The following is an 18,517-nucleotide window of genomic DNA, read 5'->3' on the forward strand; positions in this document are numbered from 1 at the left end:
CCAGACCACCCCTGCCTGGGGGACATCGACCCCAGGACCCACCTCCCACCACTGAGACTCAGGGTCGCCTCGCAGCAGCTCGATCACATCACCCGTCTGGAAGGTCAGCACGGGCTTCCCGGGGGGAGCAGGGTTACCATGGTAATTCTGCACAGCCACCATCTTGGGACCTGGGGGGACAGGGCAGGAGGGGGCCCCTCAGTCAGTGGCTTGGTGCTGGCCGGTGGCCTGCCCACCACTGACCTCGGCACCTCACGTCCCTGCTAAATGTTGTGGGTAAACCATGGGACCGATGGGTTCAGGGACTGGTGACAACAGCGGCCGCTGATTTTAGTGGCATTTCACGTGTTTTCCTCCAGATGCCCTTCCGATCTGGACTGAGTGTTAGCCGTGTGGGGCAGGACACGGGGACACCCCCCACAAGGCAGAGTCTGGGGTTAGGGGCAAGCAAGGCCCAGGGACTTGCTAAGGCCACACACAGCTGCTTGAGGTGGCCCAAGGGCTGAAACGGGGGTCCCGGTGGGTGCCCCAGGCATCTGCAGGCTGCCCCTGGCCTGAGCCCTGCTCTGACCCATGTAGGCCCCTGTCTGCCAGGCCCGGCCCTGACACAGGTGTCCCCCGGCAGCAGCATGGCTCTGGTTTGCTTCTTCACCATCAGGCCACGGTGGCCCAGCATGACTCACACTGCACGGCTGGTGACGTCTTCCACCCCCAACAGTTAGAAGCCATGTCCCTGTCACACAGCACAGAGCAGGGGGACTGAGGACACGGGAAGAATGGCAAAGTGGCCACAGTGGCTCTCTGAGGCCCATCCTGTGGGGGCTCTGGCTGCAGCCCCCTCCCCCAGGAAGGGCCCCTGACCCTCTGCATGCTGGGCCCACACACGCCTTGGGAGCCTGGAGCCCAGAAGGCTGGGTGCGGCTGGGCAGTCAGGGTGGTTCCCAGAGTGACTGTGGACACGGACAGCAGCTGAGGGGGCCCAAGTCCCACACACTCACCCGGTCCTGCTCCAGAGGCATCCTGTGAGGGCAAGGACAGGCCAGTGATCAGGGAGGGCTGCCCAGGCATCAACACGCCCTGCCCCCCGACCCCCTCCAGAGAGAAGGGTCCAGGCAGGAAGTAGGGAGAGGAGAGGGACACATCCGAGTCCCATGGGCAGTTGTGACACTGCCTCACTGTGACATCCCCCCACGCACTATTATCTACACTCTCTGCCTTTGTGCCACTCTGTAGCCCCAGGACATCCGCCCCTGACCACGCCAGCCCTGGGGCCCCTCTGCTCTGAGCCTGGGGCTTGTCACCAATGTCTGGGACACGTCCTACCGCATGCAACTAAATGCTATGTCTTTCCTCCTCCATGAGGGCGTGTTTGTACCACACAAAAGGCCTTGTAAGCACCCTGTAAGTGCTGGACCCCACAGCTGGGGCGAGACATGATGTCCACACTCCATAAGTGGGTTCGGGGACACCTTCTCTAAATTAGCCAGAGAGCTCTAAGCTACATCAGGCTGGGGGGGTGGGGGCAGGTGGGTGGGTATGCACATCACAGAGCAGGGCACCCACAAGCCACCAGGCAGACAGAACAGGTGGGCAGCCAGGCTAAGGTAACATGTGGTGGGGCCTCCAGCCAGCTCTCCGTGGGGACCCACTTCCAAGGAGGCCCCTGGTGACCGACAGCGGCCCCAGCAGTGGTCAGATCAGGAACAACAGGGCTGCGTAGGGCACAGCATGGAGGGAAGGGGACAGTTTGGGGGACTCACCAGGTCTGCAGGAGAACCTGAAAAGGAAGCACGTGAGGTGTTAGCAGACAAGCCACCAGCACCAAGGGCCTGTGGCTTCCACCCACCCGAGCACGGCTGGTGACTATGAGTCTCTCAGGTACTTCTGCTGGCAAATTCTGAGCTCTGGCTTTCAGCTGTCCATGGGAAACACAGACTGGCAGGCATGTTTCCTGTGTGGGCCAACCCTGATCCAATGGTGGCAGCTGCCTAAAATCCCTGGGCACAGCGTGGGCTCAAACGGCAAAGCCTCCATGATCGATTTTAGATGCCTGCCATGGGCAGGCGACAAGAGGTGTCAGGATGCACGCTCGCTCATGGACACGGGGCACCTCGGCTCATCAGATGTCCCGAAGATTCTGCTTGCCTCGGGGTGCCCCAGGGGAAGGAAGCAGTGCCAGGCTGGGCCCCAGCCATCTGACAAGCAGGGCCGCCACCCCACCACCAGACAAAGCAAGGACCACGGTGGCTAACAAGCATGGCTAATGTGACCTTAACGCCATCTGACACTCATGGTTGCAGGATGCTTTGGGCAGACAAGTTCCAACAGCCCCTACAGAACAGAGACTACCAGCCCGGTGGAACTTGGGTGGGAGGAACAGCGATGCCTGGGGCCCACACGTGAGACACAGCGAGGCTTCCCAGGGGAGGGGCTCTCCGGGGTGGGCAGCGCTGTCCTGGGACACACCTGTCCTGCTGCAGGCCACGGGCACAGCCCGAGCTGGAGCTGATGAAGGAGCACTGCCCAGAGCCCAAGCACAGCATGAAAGGCAGGAGTGCGGGACCAGCCCGGAACTCTCCAGAAAAAAACCAGGTGCCTGGTGTGAGCCTATAATGACATGGGGCAGATGCCCATGATAACTCTGGCTTGCAACAGATACGAAACCACGCATCTGGTGAGACCCCAATTACAGGCACCATGAAAAGCACACAAACCTAAGAGACAGGGCAGCAGGGGGAGGGGTGTGTGTGCTGGGGGAGGGAACGTAACCGTGGTTGTGTCTGGGGGAATCACAAGTTGATGATCTGCTCCTTTACCTTTCTTTACATTTTGCAAATTCTCTATGGGAAATGAGTACTTAATACTCATAACACTAAAAACCCAGAAAGATTAATTCTAAAATAGAATACTTAAAATAGAATACTTGAAAGGAAATGTATCAAAACACCACCTTTGGTTATTTTTTGATAAGTTCAGGGAGATATTTATTTCCTTCTTTTCTTTTCTTTTCTTTTCTTTTCTTTTCTTTTCTTTTCTTTTCTTTTCTTTCTTTTCTTTTCTCTTTTCTTTTTTTCCTCCCCAAGTTTTTGGTAAATAATCATATTTCTTTTAGAATCAGAAAAAAATAAAAGCCCAAAGATATGACCTGTCCCGTCGCCTGTGTGAGGGGACGCGGCCACCAGAGGGCGGTATCGATGGGCGAAGCTGAAAAGGCACTTTTGGGCCCGTGGGCTTCCAGCCCAGGGGAGGCTGGTGGGGCAGAGGGGGCTGCATCTGGCCTGTGGCTGGACAAGGGGGTCCTCCCAGGTCACAGCAAATGAAGAACAGACAAGATCTATTCTGGGTGGTGGTATCTCAAAGTGACAAGCAGGCCTGATAGATTTTTCCATCTATATGGAGTGAGTTAACCCTGTCTCTGAGTGCGGCTTCCTCGAGTGTGGACACAGTGCAACAGACCATCTCAGGGGGGTGTGGGAGGATCTGGGGCGCCCACCTGAAGTGTGGGGAGCAGAGAAGACACTCCTGGTCCCAGGCTCATGCTGTAGAATGAAGCGTGGCACCTGTTCCCACCCAATCCAGGGCTTAGCCCGCCCTGCCTATGGCAGGTCCAGAACCTTCAGAACTGCCTCGGGCTTTCTGGCTGCCTGTCCAGCTGCTGCAGGCTGGGTGCTCACCCAGATGTATCTCCCAGAGGATCCTTGGCAGCCCAGATGTCAGCCGGGCAGGCTCAGGTCCTCCCACTGAGCCTCAGCTTCCACCCTGACAAACGGGCATGAAGAGCATGGGAGCCCCATAGGTGCCGTGAGTGTGTGTATGCACGTATGCACACAAACCGCCTGCTAACATGGCTGTAGCTGTGGCTAAAGAAGGTGCAGGAGAACCAGTCACAACTGGCATTTCTGTGATGGGAAACCTCCATGCAACTGTCAAGAACGTTCTGTGCTCACTTTGGGGTAGAGGTTCTGCAAGTTTAAAAGCAGAATGGGGTGGGGGGTGGGGATGCAGAGGCAGAGAGAAGCGCTGGAGCACACCAGTGAGCAGGAAGGGCTTTGGCAGGGAACGCGCCCACCAGCTGGGTCTCTTGGGGCTGTGTGACCCAGGGCAGGTGTCTCTCTTCTCTGAGCTCTGGTTTTCTCATCTGGCCCCTGTCCCAGTGGGGTCTTGGTGGTAGGAAGGGCGGATGTGTGAAGGTAGCCGGGCCAGGAGGAAGTACTGGGGCAGCTGTGAGCCATGGGACCCTTAGCTCAGAGCAGGTCATGGGGCCCCGAGGATTAGCCCTGGAGGTCTGTGTCCTGTGGGCAGGGCAGGGCAGGGGTCGATACTCACTGATCTTACAGGGAGGTGTCACTTCCAAACACTCCTTGTGTGCCCCGACACCACACTTGGTGCACAGGTACCCTTGGTAGAAGGTGCCCCTGCATAGGGGGAGGGGAGGGGGACAGTGAGGAGGGCACCGTGCCAAGGGCAAGGCCCGCCCTGCCATGTGTCCCATACACCCAGCCCTCAAAACCCTGGGCCTCTAGGACCCCCTGCCACCCCACTAGCAGGTCCGAGGCACCCACAGGAACGATCACCCTCGCTCCCGGCTAGATTTGAACACCCGTGGACCCAGATGGTCTGACACTGAAGGGACACTCCCCAGTCCCTCTGGGCCCAGCACAGTGCCAGCCTGGGTGGGGGCGGGGTCAGGGTCAGGGCGAGGGGGACATGGGCAGATGTAGCATCAGGCTCCCCTGAGGGTAGGTGGGTAGGGGCAGGGGCAGGGGCCTCCTCACCTGAGGAACATCCTGCAGGCTTTGCAGTTGGTGGTTTTGTCAAATGTGTACATCTGGAAACTGTGGTGGTTGGCGTTGGCTTTGTCTGGCTTGATGTTTGACCTGTCGGAAAGACGCCCAGACTCCATGAGCTGCCCTGAAGCAGGGTCTGTCTGGGGGCCAGCCAGGCTGCGGAGCAGGCCGGGCAGGTCAGGAGGCTGGGACTCACAGCCTGTATCTGCCCTGAGGCCCTGAGTGGGGGCTTTACAGGTGGGCCCTGCCAGCACGAGAGCTTGCTGGTAGGATGGTAAGGGGCAATGTCTTTTTTTTTTTTTTTTAAGATTTTATTTATTTATTCATGAGAGACACACAGAGGCAGAGAGAGAAGCAGGCTCCCTGAGGGGAGTCCGATGCAGGAATCGATCCCAGGACACCGGGATCACGCCGGGGCAGATGCTCAACCGCTGACAAGGGTTTGTAGGCAGGTGTAGGATTTGTCACAACACAGCCAGTGTGCCCTTAGGGGTTTCACCGCATGCAAGCGTGAGATTGAATATCTCAACAGACAGTGCACTGTCTTAGTCTCTGGGTTTTTGAAATCGCCCCTGGCTGAGGGGCTCCTATGGCCCCCACGCTGCTGCCAGCCCCAAACTCACATGGCCATCTCAAACTGCTCCATCCACTTCCGCTTCATGTCTTCTGTCTTGCAGAAAAACTGGAAACCCTGCTTTCCTTGAAGATGAATTAAATAGAAACCGTAGGACCACTGTGGGAGGAGAAGGGGACAGGCTTACAGCTGGCCTGGCCTCAGGCACAAGGACCACGTGTGCAGGTGTAAAGGACTTGCTCATCTGCGCCTGTGTGCACATATGTATGTGTGTGTGCACCCCTCTAACATGTCCCAGGCACCTCTCCACCCGCGCCTAGCTGTGCCCTCAACTGAACTCTCTGCAGGCTCAGCCAGGGCTGGTTCTAATGCTTGAGCTGGGTCCCCAGGGACCTAGAACTGGCCAGGGTCCCTCCAGGACATAGGCTACCCACTTTCAGTTCCTGAACGTGAGACTAAAACACTCACTGCTCTGAAGTAAAACAACAGAAACCAACCCAAACCAAAGGCCAGAGAAGGCCATGGGCTGGGGGAGTCTACAGCAGAGCCAGCCCACAGTTGCCCCGAGCACCCGCCAGGACTGGCCATCTCTAGGGGCTTTCTAGGGGGCCCGGGAAGAAGAGTGTGGAAAGTCTGAGCCCATTTGTGTTGGAAAAGATGTAGGGAGAAAGGAAGGAGGGAGGGAGAGAGGAGGAAATGAGGGAGGAAGGAGGGAGGGAAAGGGGGATGGAAAGGAGGGTAGGGCGGAGGGAGGGAAGGGAGGGAGGGAGGGAGACGGAAGGAGAAAAGGAAGGAAGGAGAGAGAGGACAAAATGAGGGAGGAGGGAGGGATGGGGAGGGAGGGAGGGGAGGAGAGATGGAGGAGGAGGAAAGAGGGAGGGAGAGGGAGGAGAGAAGGGGGGGAGGGAGGCAGGAGGGAGGCCTCAGGCTCAGAAAGGAAAGGGCCAGCTGGGCCCTTAGGACAGGAAGGCAAGGGAGCAGGACTCAGGTGCTTACCATTTTCCCATGAGACTAGAAGGCATGAGGAGAGGGGAGCAAAAGGGGAGACAGATCATTAAGAGACTCAGCCTGGCCCTGCACCAGGTGTCACAGCCCAGGACCCGCCTTTGCCAGGGACAGGGCTCTGCCTCCCAGTGGAGAGGTGCCAGGGCTGGGACCCTGGGGCTGTGCCCTCAGCCCCAAGCCTCGGGAGCTGTTTCAGATATGGGGCGGGCTTGAGTGGCTCACCCCCAAGTAGCTCTTCCAGGTGGTACCACATTCTACATTCCAAACTCTGAAGTCCAGAGCCTGGGATTCACATCATATGGGCTCCCGGCCCCCAAATCTAGCCAGGGGTGCATAGAGTAGGTGCTTAAGCACTGGGCTGCAGAAGCCTCTGCTGAAGCAGGACTGAACCAGAGGAGGGGGTGGCAGCATCCACGATCCCCGCCGCCCACCAACCCGCGCCTAGAGGCCCCGGCCCCGCCCCAGCATCTCTAGCCCCGCCCTCCCACGGCCCTAGTCCCGGCTGGACATCACTGTCTAATCCCCCACAGGCAGGCCTCCCCCTGCAGGGGCAGTGAGGGCTGAAGTCAGGCCGCCATGGTCAGAGGTCTGGCTCTCTCCAGGCCCCTCTGCAGGCCCCTCATCAGGGGCTGTGATCCCAGTGGTGCCCACCCTCAGGGAAGACTCACAAAGGGCCCAGGAAGTGCTGGGCTTGGCATAGAGTGACAGGAGGTGATGGATGGGAAGCCCTGTTCACACTGCAGAGCCACACTGTGGGGGCCGGTGCTGATGTCCATGCCGGCTCCCAGGGTTCCCAGGGCACCCCCACGGCTCCTCCCTCAGCCCCAGAAGGCCCTGCCATCACCACCAGGCAGCCCAGGGCCCACCTTCTTGACGTCCTTGTTGTTCATTGGGTCATCGGTCATCTTGTGGAAGAGCAGCTCAATAACTTCCTTGAGCTCATAGCTGTAGCCTCTCCTCTTGCAGACAATGACCACCTTGTCGAACAGGAACAGGTACCTGGGCCAGCAGTGTGGGCGGGGGGCCTATCAGCACAGCCACGGCCCTGTGCTCTGAGGCCCCGAGACCTCCAGCGAGTGTCTGGGGCGGGCAGCAGGCCGGCTGCTCCCTCTCCAAGCTGAGCCCACCCCTCTGCCTGGCTCAGGGGCCAACTCTGACCCTCCTGCCCCAACAGGTCTCAGCTGCTCCATATAATTCCTCCAGGAAGCCCTCTTTGGCTACCCATCTTCCATGGCTCAAGACTCACATGGGCTCCTCAGGCCTCCATGCTCCAGCCCCCACTAGACCAGGAGCCCTGTAGGGGCAGGACCCCTATATCTACCGTGACCCTAGCCACAGGCCCAGGCCTTGCCCAGTGTAGGTGCACATGGAGGACTCTGACAGGCAGGGGCCATGCTGGCTCATCTGGAGCCTTCCTCGTCACCTATGCTCCCCTGCAGGCACACGGCCAACAGCTCAGGTGGCTGCCTTGTCTCTGCTGGCTCCGGGGAGCCCAGGAGCTCGCAGGCCAGGGCTTCTGGCTGGCCCCCAGCCACACCCAGTGCCCGCCACGGGCAGGACAGCCACAGGTCGATGTGGCATGGGTGGCCTCACCGATAGGAAGGCAGCAAGTGAAGCCAAAGAGCACAGGGCGGGCCAGCAGCTCTCTCCTGGGAAAATCTGCTCCCAGGCGGAAGGGGAGCAGGTGCCCGGTGACAAAGGGCCACACCCAGCCTGGGGCCGCCCGTCCACTCACCTATCTTGCTTGGTGTGGTTGACTATGGACCGGACCTTCAGTTCCCCATCGATCTTCGGCCTCCCATATTCCTCCAGTTTTACTTGCTGGAAAGAAAGGGCAAGCCCATGAGCCCCCCTCTTCGAGCAGAGCTCCGCCTGCCCCACACCTGCAGGGAATGGAAGGGTGGCAGGCCTGCTGGCCGTGGACACAGATGGCAGAACGGGGTGAAGGGTGTCGTGGCTGCTGGCCGGGGCCGCAGGTCGGGGTAGGACAGGGCGCGGGGGGAGTGGGCCCTGCCCCAGCCTCGCCGAGCACTCCCTTTAGCACTGCGGCAACAAGGAGCCATTGATGGCGCGGGTGACAGCGACAGGCTGCTGTTGTGTGGAGCCCAGAGCAGAGCCCTGGTAGGAAGGGCCAGACGCTCAACCCTGGGAAACCAAGCCCAAGAACAAACGGCGCCTATCAGCCGGAGGGCGGGGAGGGCAGGCGGGGCAAGGGAGCCTGCCAGCGGGGCGTCCTCCACGGGAGGAAGCTTGCAGGCAAACCCCTCTAGGGTCTGCTGAGATTTCATTTTCCGTTTGGCCTGTCCCTCTGCTCTGCCCTGATTCAGAGAGGGTGCATCTTGACACGTCCCCTGCGTGGCTGGCAAAGGAAGGGCCTACCCGGACAGGGGAAGGGAGGAGGAAACGTTCCAGCACATTCATGGAGCCGGGCCCATAGCGCCACAATTGGATGGTTCTCAGTGGCTTCTGAGTTTTCTGAATTTTTTTGCAGGAGCTGCTGGGCCCAGGCCGAGAGCACAGCCCGGGAGTCACACCACACACATGGGACGAGCACTCTGCTCAGCTACGCGCTTCTGGTGGGCTGAGCACAGGCCCAGCCCACAGGATCCTGCCCACAGGATCACTCCACCCCTGCCTGCCACCACGGTCTTCTTTTTGTTATTTAAGAAATATGATTATTCATACATAAAAACTTAAAAAAAAAAACTTGCATCCTATAGCCCTTATTAGAAAGCATTAAGGATCTATCACAGGGGAAAACCTACCAGCCCCAGAACCCCTGCCAGGCATGAACGCCAGGGCCAGTGGGCTGGGGCACCTCTGCACTCAGGCATTTCTATCTCTTCCTGAAAAGAAAAATGGGGTTGCGTTGTAATGCTGTTTGGCAATTTTTTTCTTTACTTGACGACGCATCAGGAACATTCTCCTGCCACACGTTCATAAAGGTATCCGCCTTGGACTCTTCTGACTCTGGTGGGTGAGGAATGGACACCTGGGCACCTGGTGTCAACCTGAGCACCATGGCTTCTGCGTCAATTTGCCCCTAAGAGACTTGCTCAGACTCTTCCCAGTTCAAGGGCCAGACAGTGAGAGTATCTATGGATAAACCAGTGGTTTTCAGCCAGGGTAACTCTGCATGCAGGGGGCATCTGGCAATGTTGGGGACCCCCGAGTGCAGGGTGCACTGACAAGGATGCTCATTACCCTATAACACACAGAACGGACCCCACCACAGGGAATGGCCCAGCTCCAAAGGTCAACAGTGTCGAGGTACAGAAAGCCTGATTTAAACATTTAGCAGGGGATCCCTGGGTGGCGCAGCGGTTTAGCGCCTGTCTTTGGCCCAGGGCGCGATCCTGGAGACCCAGGATCGAATCCCACATCGGGCTCCCGGTGCATGGAGCCTGCTCCTCCCTCTGCCTGTGTCTCTGCCTCTCTCTCTCTCTCTGTGTGACTATCATAAATAAATAAAAAATTAAAAAAAAAAAGATTTAAAAAAAAAAAAAAAAAAAAAAAAAAAAAAATAAACATTTAGCAGATCTCTCGAGAAGTTGCTAGAGGTTGGCAGACAAGGAAGCGTCTGCTTTCTGGGATGGCCCATGTCATCTTCCCGGCAGGACTCAGTGGCTCATCCAAAGCCCCAAGGCTGAGCCTCTGAGGAACCAGGCCGAGGAGAGGGTCCTGTGAGGTGTCAGCCCTGCCAAGGGCCAAACCCTCTCCACTGCCCCTCTTGGGGACAGCAAGCCGAGGGTGGGCAAGGAGTCTTGGGGCGCCCCGGGAAGCTACAGCCTTGGGTCCTCAGTCCAGGCCGGGGGTGGGAAGTGGGAGGGGGGTCAATACCATTCCCAGACCCTGCCCCTTGGGGAGCAGGCCACCTCTGTGCATGTCTACACCTGCTTCCCAGACCCAGACGGAGCAGGTTCACCCGCCTGCTTATGGAATATCAAGACGGTGAAAGTAATTTCTAAGATGTGTATATATGGTCATAACCTCCACCCTATAGGAACCAGCCACACTTACCAAGTTTTCTATAGAACTCTGAAATTCGCTGATTTTCTTCAGGGTCTCCTTGTCCCGTTTAACTTCGTTTATGTACATTGCTAAGTCCTGAAAACAATGGAGGTGGGGAGGGCTCAGCAGGATGGTCCCCACCCCCATCCACATTCAGAGCACCTGCCACCAGCCAGCACAGTGGGCAGGCCTCCAAAACCCCCTGACACATAAGTAAACGGAGGCACAGAAAGTGAAACCAACCCCTAACGGCACGTGGTGGTGGGCAAGAACCCAAGCTCCTAAAAGAGCTTCTTGCTGCCCACTTGGTCACCCCTTCTAGACTGGAGTAGAAGAAAACCGCCAGCCAGACTTGACCACTGGACTAGAAGAAAACCGCCAGCCAGACTTGACCAGCCTGCTTCTTGGCTTCGGGGAGGAGGGCATCCGGCAGGCAGGTCCCCCATTCCTGAGGGGCCACGCAGGGCGGGGTGAGCCTGCCGTCCAGCCCTGCGGTCCATGTGCCACTGCCCTCCCACCGGCCACCAGGGGGCGGTGCCTGTGGCGATCTAGACAGCCAGCACTGGGTACCGGAGACCCCAAGCCGGGTTCTGGAGACCCCACTGGGTCCATCTCCCAGCAGGAGAGATGGAAGGAGCTTATCCAAGAGGGTGCAGAGGTCAGCACTCCCCCTGGAGGTGCTGGGGACACTGTCTCCCCCCACCCAGCTGCAGTGCTGAGGGGACCCACCCTGTGCTGGGCACTGAGCTGGGCTGGGGACATGGGTGACCAAGATCAGGGAGCGACGGGCACCCAAGGGGTGGCAGCATTATCCAAGCACAGCTGTCTCCTGAGGGTCAGAACTGTGGGGGCAGGGGGCAACTCTCCTAGGAAAGGTCACCTGGCAAAGACCGAGCATGTGTGGGACACAGCCAGGTGACCAGGAGGACGTCCAGCCTGAGCCAGCACAGACAGGGAAGGATGGAGCACATATGGGAGCCCAGAGGTGGCCAAGCCTGCCTGGAAGTTAGGGCATTAGGGACAAACACAGCTGCGAAGCCAGGCACAGGCGTTGGTGGAGGCCTGTGTGCTGGGACAAGGAGCCTGAGCCTGACTCGGGGGGGCAATGGGGAGCCACAGAAGGCTTTAGAGCAACAGGAGGGCATGAGCTGAGCTCTCCTTCTGGGTCCTACCTGCAGGGTGGGCTTCCAATGGACATGGGGAGGAGGGGAGAGGAGGACATGTGGCTGGGTAGGGAGGGCATTTTAGGAGCCAAAGCCGTAGGCCTTGGCAGTGGGCAGTACAGGGCCAGACGGCCCAGACTGAGTCCAGTGCCTGGGAACTGGCGAGAGCCCTGGAGGATGGTCCAGAGAGCAGGAGGGAGGGAGGCCCAGGGAAACAGGCAAGGTCAGGGATCTGGACCCTTGGGTGCCGGAAGCCCCCTCAGCCCATCCTCTCCGCCCTGGGGTGGCTCCCCCCGCCCCCTCCCCCCGCCCCTGCTCAGCCTGTTGTATTCCCAGGAAAACTGCATCTGTGGTCACAGAACGAGGCTTGTCAGCGGGCCCAAATCCAGTCAAAGCACACACAGTTGGCCCCTCCCCTGCCTTGATTTACCCACCTGCATGGCTTCCAGCGCTTCTTTAAGCTGCTGCCTCTCGGGCCGGTCAGTGGAATGGCTCAGGAGTTCCTGCACGTGTGAGAGAGGAGTCACAGGGTCACCGTTTGGAAGTGCTGGCCTGCGACCTCACTCCCACTGGGCACAGGACGTGGGCACAGAGTCACCCTCCGGCCCAGGCTCTGGCTCGACTGCCCAACCCAGACACACAGCCAGACAGACAGACAGCCCTCATCCAGGTGACACACAGCTTCGAGACGGGGGCCCCCCAAGTCTTGCGGGTGATGGGGAGGACTTCAACATGCAGCCCAAACCAAGGCACCAGGCTAACAGGTGACTGGCTGATTCACGCAGGAGCCTCATGCTGTGCAGGAGCCACATCTCTTTCCGACATCTGTCCGCCCAGAAGGATATTTCCATTTCTACCGGGCTACCAGGCAGCTCAGAGACCAGGCTCAGTGATCGACTACAGGCCATCTCTTACTCCTGGTCTAAGGACAGGTTTCTTTCCTTTTTAAATTTTTTATTTACTTATTTGACAGACAGCAAACATGCAGGAGAGGCAGAGGGAGAGGGAGAGGCAGGCTCCCCGCTGACCAGGGAGCCCAACACGAGGCTCGATCCAGGATCCGGGGACCATGACCTCAGTGGAAGGCAGGTGCTTCACTGATGGAACCCCCTGGGCGCCCTGAAGACATGTCTCCATCTCTCAATTTTTTGGCTCTTACAGATTTCGATCCCCATTTCTCCTTGTACGTTTACTGTGACAAACGTTCCTAAAGTACGCCACGCAGGCTGCAAATGCAGAGCTGCTTGCTTGTGTCTCATGGGGGACATCCAGGTCCCACTCCTGCCCCTGGAGGCAGCCAAGCCCCACTCCCGTTCCCCAGTAGCACCACGGAGCACACACACAACCTCACCTTCAGAAGGAGGTGGTATTTGAGCACCCTCTGCATGGGGACCACGAGCAGGTCTTGAAGCTTGAACTTTCCATCCTGGACCTTCAGTGTGCATTCCTGGGCAACAGGGGAGCGGCCAGGGGATGGAGAACCTCACCGGGAGCACTGGACTCCAACACTCTCATCCCCCAGCCAGGGTGGGGGGGGTGGGGCAGACCACAGCCCTGAACTGGGGTCCAGGGGTCCGGTCCTTCCGTGGCCTGGCTCCCCACAGACCCTTCCTAAACCAGGTGTGTGCAGAGGTGTGGGCTTAACTGCAGGTGGCAGGGGTAGCCTCAGGGGTCTGCAGTGGGCACTCAAGGGCTCTAGGATTCTGAGCCACCCCTGGCTTGGCGCTGACCGGGCCTGCCTGGGGACCCTTGGGACACCAGCTCACACCACGACAGGGCCACCGTCAGGAACCAGGGGTTCCCCCACTGACTTCGTGGACACACGGGGGCATCGTGCGTCTCCAAGGGACACGTCCCCCCAGCAAGGCCAGAGCAGACCCTACCCCATGATTCACTCTGGAAAGGGTTTGACTGGCCAAAAGCAGCCTCAGGAAGCAGCTCAGTTGTCCCCGACAAGGGGGATGAAGAATGGGTCCCACACGGGCAACTGGACAAATGCCAGAGACCTGGCCCTGACCTGACCCTGGGGTGGGGACGGTGATGGGAGGGAGGCTCCTTGGCTTCCAGCAAACCTCTGTCCCCTGGGGTCCCCCTGGAGTCTTCATAGGCCAGGGTCAGGGGTCAGACCCAGCCCCTTGCTAAGCTGGATGTGTCCCAAGGGGTCTGCATCTGCTGCACCTGAGGGACTCAGGCCTGGGATGGTGACCTCCACCTGCTTCCCTCCCCCCAACCCTCTACTCCAAAAGGAGAAAAATCACACAGGCAGACATCTACAGAAACCGTCCCGTCAGTACCCTCCCATCCACCTTCCCACAAAGTGGGCAAGCAGGGGACCCATGCACGACAGCCCTGAGGACACAGGGATGGTGGGGGGACCAGCCGGGAACCCCCCATTACCTCGACTTTCTGTCGGAAGTCCTCCCGGCTGGCGAGGAGCTGGTTGAGTGTGTTCTGGGCGTGCTCCATGTGGCTGCAGTACTCCCCATAGATCAGGAGCCTGGACGGGGAGCACGCGTGCACATGGCTTCATGAGACACGGGGCCTCCGGGGGTCTCCCTTAGTTCCCCGCGAAGGCACAGCAGGTGCACAACAAATGGGTCTGTCCCCCTGACAGCTCTTCACTCGTTAACGGGCTCCATGGGTCTGCTCTTACCATGTGGCGGCCTTCTCCCCTGGGACAGGGGCTCCCCTACTCTTCCCGAACCCACAGAGCTCCCCCTTCTTTGGCTCTGCTTCAGGTCAGGACCGGCTTTGGAATGGGGTTCTCAGTGCACCACCCCCATCCTGCCCATGGAAAGGCCAGCACCGGCCAGGAGAGAAGCCCCCGCTGCCCCAGGGCTGGGGGACCCTAGGGAGGCTCAGACTCCCTCCTGCAGGAGCTGAGCACAGAGGTCCATCCTGGCTCTGCGCTTGCCTGGGTTGGTGGCCCCCCTGCCAACGTTTCAGGGGTGGGGTCCCCGGGGGTCAGCTCTCGTTGCTTCCACATGACATGGACGCTCTGCCTGGGTCCCAAGCCACCCTTCTCTCGGGGCAGGGTGACATCAGCCCCAATGCCCTGCTCCACACCCAGGAGGTGCTGGGGGTGCTGGGGGTGCGCCTCTCTCCTGCGGCTCACACCCTTTAACAGGACACGACCGACCCCCACAGCCGACTTCACAGACTGGGGCCCCCTGGCACCAGGAGTTCAGGGCTCTCCAGCCTTGGGTCACTACACTGATGCTTTATCTTTGAAAATCTAGTCACCTGGCTACCGAGTCAGCCCCGGGAGGCTCACACAGGGGACGATGCAGGCTGCAACAAGCATGATGGCCGCACTCGCCACCTACAGGAAGCACTCCTGCCTAGTGCCTCACACACAGCATCATGACCCTTCCTTCACCCACTTATAAAGGGAGGAGCAATCAGTCCCAGTCTTCAGGTTTCTGGCAGGCAAGGTGTATGCATAGTGGGTTCGAACTCTGCTTTCCTCACAGCACACTCCCTGCCCCAAACCCAACGCTGCAGTTGCACCTGTCTCTGGCCAGCCAACTTCTACTCATCCTTCAAAAGCCCTGCCCCGTTGTTTCCAACTCTGTGTCCTTTCCCCTTCCAACTGTGTCCCCTGGTTCAGCGAGGCAAGACAGCAAAGCAAGGAGACAGGTGGGAAGCCTCCAGGCATAGGCCTGTCCAACGCAAGAGGCAGCAGTGGGCCACCACCCCTCCCACCAGCCCTGAGCTCCAGGGATGGGGCTCATTTGTCCTCACATCCCTGCATCCAGCCTGGAGGCCTGGCCTGCTCAGAGGCTTTCCCCATAGCTGAGTGGCCATGACCACACACCGCTGTTCCCAGCAGGCAGGTTAGAGAACAAAGCTCGATGGACATACAGAGGCAGGGCCACAGGAGGACACTCATGCCTGAGCTCAGCCTGTCCTCACAAACACCACCTTCTAGAACGGCAACCCTGAGGCTCTGAGGGGTGATGACTTCTAAGGTCGCCCAGCATGGGAGCAGCAAGGTCAGGCACAAAGTGCATCTGGGCGGTCCCCAGACCCGCCTTCCAGACCTCCATGCTGGAGACCCAGGCCACCCCAGGACTGAGTCCTTGTGCACGCTTGCTGACCCTGTGGGTGGCCTGAGAGGGGAGGGCAGCCGCAGGAGGGGCCCAGCTGACCAACCAGAGACAGCCCGTTGGGGTGACCAGTGACCCCCAAATGCATGCGTGCTGACCCTCAGAATGTGACTGCATTTGGAAGCAGGGTCTCTGCAGGTACAGAGACCTTACCCTACAGTAAGGATGTGGAAGGGATGGTGCCAGGTGAGAGTGGGCTCCCAGTCCACCGAGGACAGAAGGAAAGAACGTGGGGACACGGAGGGGAGAAGCCGCGTGAGCGCCAAGCGGGGGCTAGAGGGATGGGCCACCACTTGGGAGAGGCAGGGAGGCTCCTCCCCTAGAGGTCCCTAAGGGAGCACTGCCCTCCCTGCCCACAGCCTGACTTGGGCCCCAGCGCTGAGACAGCAGAGTGCCCAGGCCGCCCACCGCCATCTACATGCTCCAGGCCCACCGCGTGCAGGCAGCGTGGGCCATGCACGGGCCCTTCTCAGCCAATGGAAGGAGGGCATCAAGGAAGTGAGAGCTGCCTCAATTGTGACCCCAAACATCTTGTGCTGATGAGAAAAATTATCCACCGCGTGGAAGGAAAGCAACACACACCCAGGGACTTCATTCATGGTTCAAGGCCTCCGGAGGACCCTGGAAACAGCAGGCTGCCTCAGCCACCAGGCCCCGGGCAGGGCGGTGAGGTGGCGACCCGGGCCTAGCTGCCGCCTGCAGGAGGGCAGAGGCTGGGATGCCGACACTCTTACCCCAGTGCTGACACCCCCAACAGTGTGTGTCCGGAGTTCCTGCCCCACACAAGCCTTCCTGCCGTCTCAGCATGCATGCGTGCCCTATTCTGTCCTCTGAGCGAGCACCACTGGCATCCAGATCCCTCGCTCACAGCCAGTAGGTATGGACACAAGTCTGGTGCGTGACTACAAGGACTATGTTGCATGACCTCTTGAACACGCAACTGGGGGCCTGCTACGGGGGGCCTTGATGCATCTGTCGGGGTGGGGGGCGACCTGCTAGTCCTGGCCGCATCACTTTGTTCCTCATCCTTGAACGCCAAAGTCTCACGGTTCCCTGAGGGGTGGAGGGACACAGTGGGGACAGGGCCAGAGCAGGTCCCGGACTCAGGCCACAGGCCGCAGGCCACAGGGACAAACCAGGACCATGGCTGCTCAGATCCCTGATTTCCCCATCTGGGAGAGGACCGGAAGGATCTCCCGGTCACAGGGACCCAGCAGCCCAGGCAGACAAGGTGGCTGCGCAGACCCTTCTGGGGGGCTCAGGGGGGCTCTCTCCCTGCGTGCATTCACGGGGATCGCCCAGCTTCCCTGAGATCCGGGCCTGCAGGCGGGAGGCACAACCCAAGGGCAGCAACACCCAGCCCCGCACCCCGAGCACCCAGAAAGCACAGGCACAAAGTGCTCGGTGGTGGCAGAGCCTTTCTCTGGATGCTCAGGGGTCCTGGGGCAGGGACTGGCCTCCGATCCTGTTCTGATGGCCGCCCTTCCCGGAAGCCCTTGTACAAAGCCCCAGGGAGCTCCTCCTAAGAGCTGGAGCCCTGCCTCCTCGCTGGGCCACATAGGTCCCATGGCTGGTGCCCCAGGGGGTCCTCTGGCCTAACCCACCGACCCAGCGTGGCCAACCCCAGCCACAGATAAAAACCACATGACCTGTTACATCCACATCTGCAAAAGGCAGGCCTTTCCCAAGTCCCACTTCTCACTGTGGGGGACTTGGCCCCTCAGGTCAAGCCTAAGAGGAGCATCTGCCTTGTCTGAGGACTGAGGCTGTGTTAATGCAAGCATTAGCTCCAAAGAGAGGGAGGTGATGGTCTTCTGCCCCTTGGCACTGGTCATGCCACACTTGGGTGCTACTCCTTCCTCCATCCGTGAGGAGCTGCTGGGATTGTGCCACAGGAATCCCTCAGTGGCTTCCTCCTGCCCTCATTAAAAAAAAAAATCTAGGGGATCCCTGGGTGGCTCAGCGGTTTGGCACCTGCCTTCAGCCCAGGGAATGATCCCGGGGTCCTGGGATCGAATCCCACATCGGGCTCCCTGCATGGAGCCTGCTTCTCCCTCTGCCTGTGTCTCTGCCTCTCCCTCTCTCTCTCTCTCTCTCTCTCTCTGTGTCTCTCATGAATAAATAAATAAAATCTTAAAAAAAAAAATCAGATCCCCATCCTGGCCTTCTAGGCTCCCGTAGAAGCCTTGAGTCACGCCTCAAGTAACCCCCTCTTGGCCCACTTCACACCTGCTCCTCTGGCCTCCGCCAGCTCCCGAACAGTCCCGCTCCTGCTTTGCTCAGCAGCCTTCCAGCAGCTTCTGCTCCCCTCACCGTGGGGCTCGCTGCCTCCCACCCTGGTCCTCAGCACCCCCTCCTCTCATCTCCTGGGTCTGAGAACTTGCTTCCCATCCCTCCCCTTCCAGTGAGAGCACAGCTGCTTCTGTCCCGTACACAGCAGGCACTCTATAAATGCTTGTGGAATCAGTATGCAGATGAACCTCAGGACAGCAGGTGCTGACTCAGAAATGAGGAGGGGGAGGGGCAGCAAAGACGGGTATGGGGATAGTCGGCAGGGACTGGGCACGTGCACTCTGATGAGATGCAGCCAGGTCCCTCCCCAAGTGGACCCCCGTCAAGGGCCTGGCCCCCTGAGCAAGGCTCTAGCCCGAGGTGGCTCCCCTGCTCCTTGGGACGAGCTTGCAGGCAGTGAGAGCATAACATTGCTGGGGAGCAGGAGGGTCAGGGAGCCGCCTGTCCCCCACCCCCAGGGCCGGCCAGCGGGCTCCCAGCCGCCAGTGCCTGGACAATCCAGCCCCTCGTGCCACCCGGGGGCCCAGCCTGTGGCCCCTAAAAAGCGGCTCAGGGAGCCTAGCCTGGGGCCATACA

The 18,517-nt window shown here is 59.5% G+C and overlaps 1 protein-coding gene across 1 annotated transcript in view; it reads right to left on the reverse strand.

Annotated features, from left to right (window-relative positions):
* Positions 1-18,517, reverse strand: part of VAV2 (vav guanine nucleotide exchange factor 2) — a 160,295-nt gene that overhangs the window by 15,573 nt on the left and 126,205 nt on the right. Inside the window, 13 exon segments of the mRNA XM_038548841.1 lie at positions 43-170; positions 999-1,020; positions 1,761-1,777; positions 4,327-4,415; positions 4,776-4,877; positions 5,411-5,520; positions 6,358-6,372; positions 7,233-7,365; positions 8,102-8,187; positions 10,387-10,473; positions 11,975-12,043; positions 12,892-12,987; positions 13,938-14,037. Coding sequence (XP_038404769.1) covers positions 43-170; positions 999-1,020; positions 1,761-1,777; positions 4,327-4,415; positions 4,776-4,877; positions 5,411-5,520; positions 6,358-6,372; positions 7,233-7,365; positions 8,102-8,187; positions 10,387-10,473; positions 11,975-12,043; positions 12,892-12,987; positions 13,938-14,037 — 1,054 coding nt within the window.

This window comes from Canis lupus, chromosome 9 (genome assembly GCF_011100685.1).
Source record: "Canis lupus familiaris isolate Mischka breed German Shepherd chromosome 9, alternate assembly UU_Cfam_GSD_1.0, whole genome shotgun sequence".
Lineage (NCBI taxonomy): Eukaryota > Metazoa > Chordata > Mammalia > Carnivora > Canidae > Canis > Canis lupus.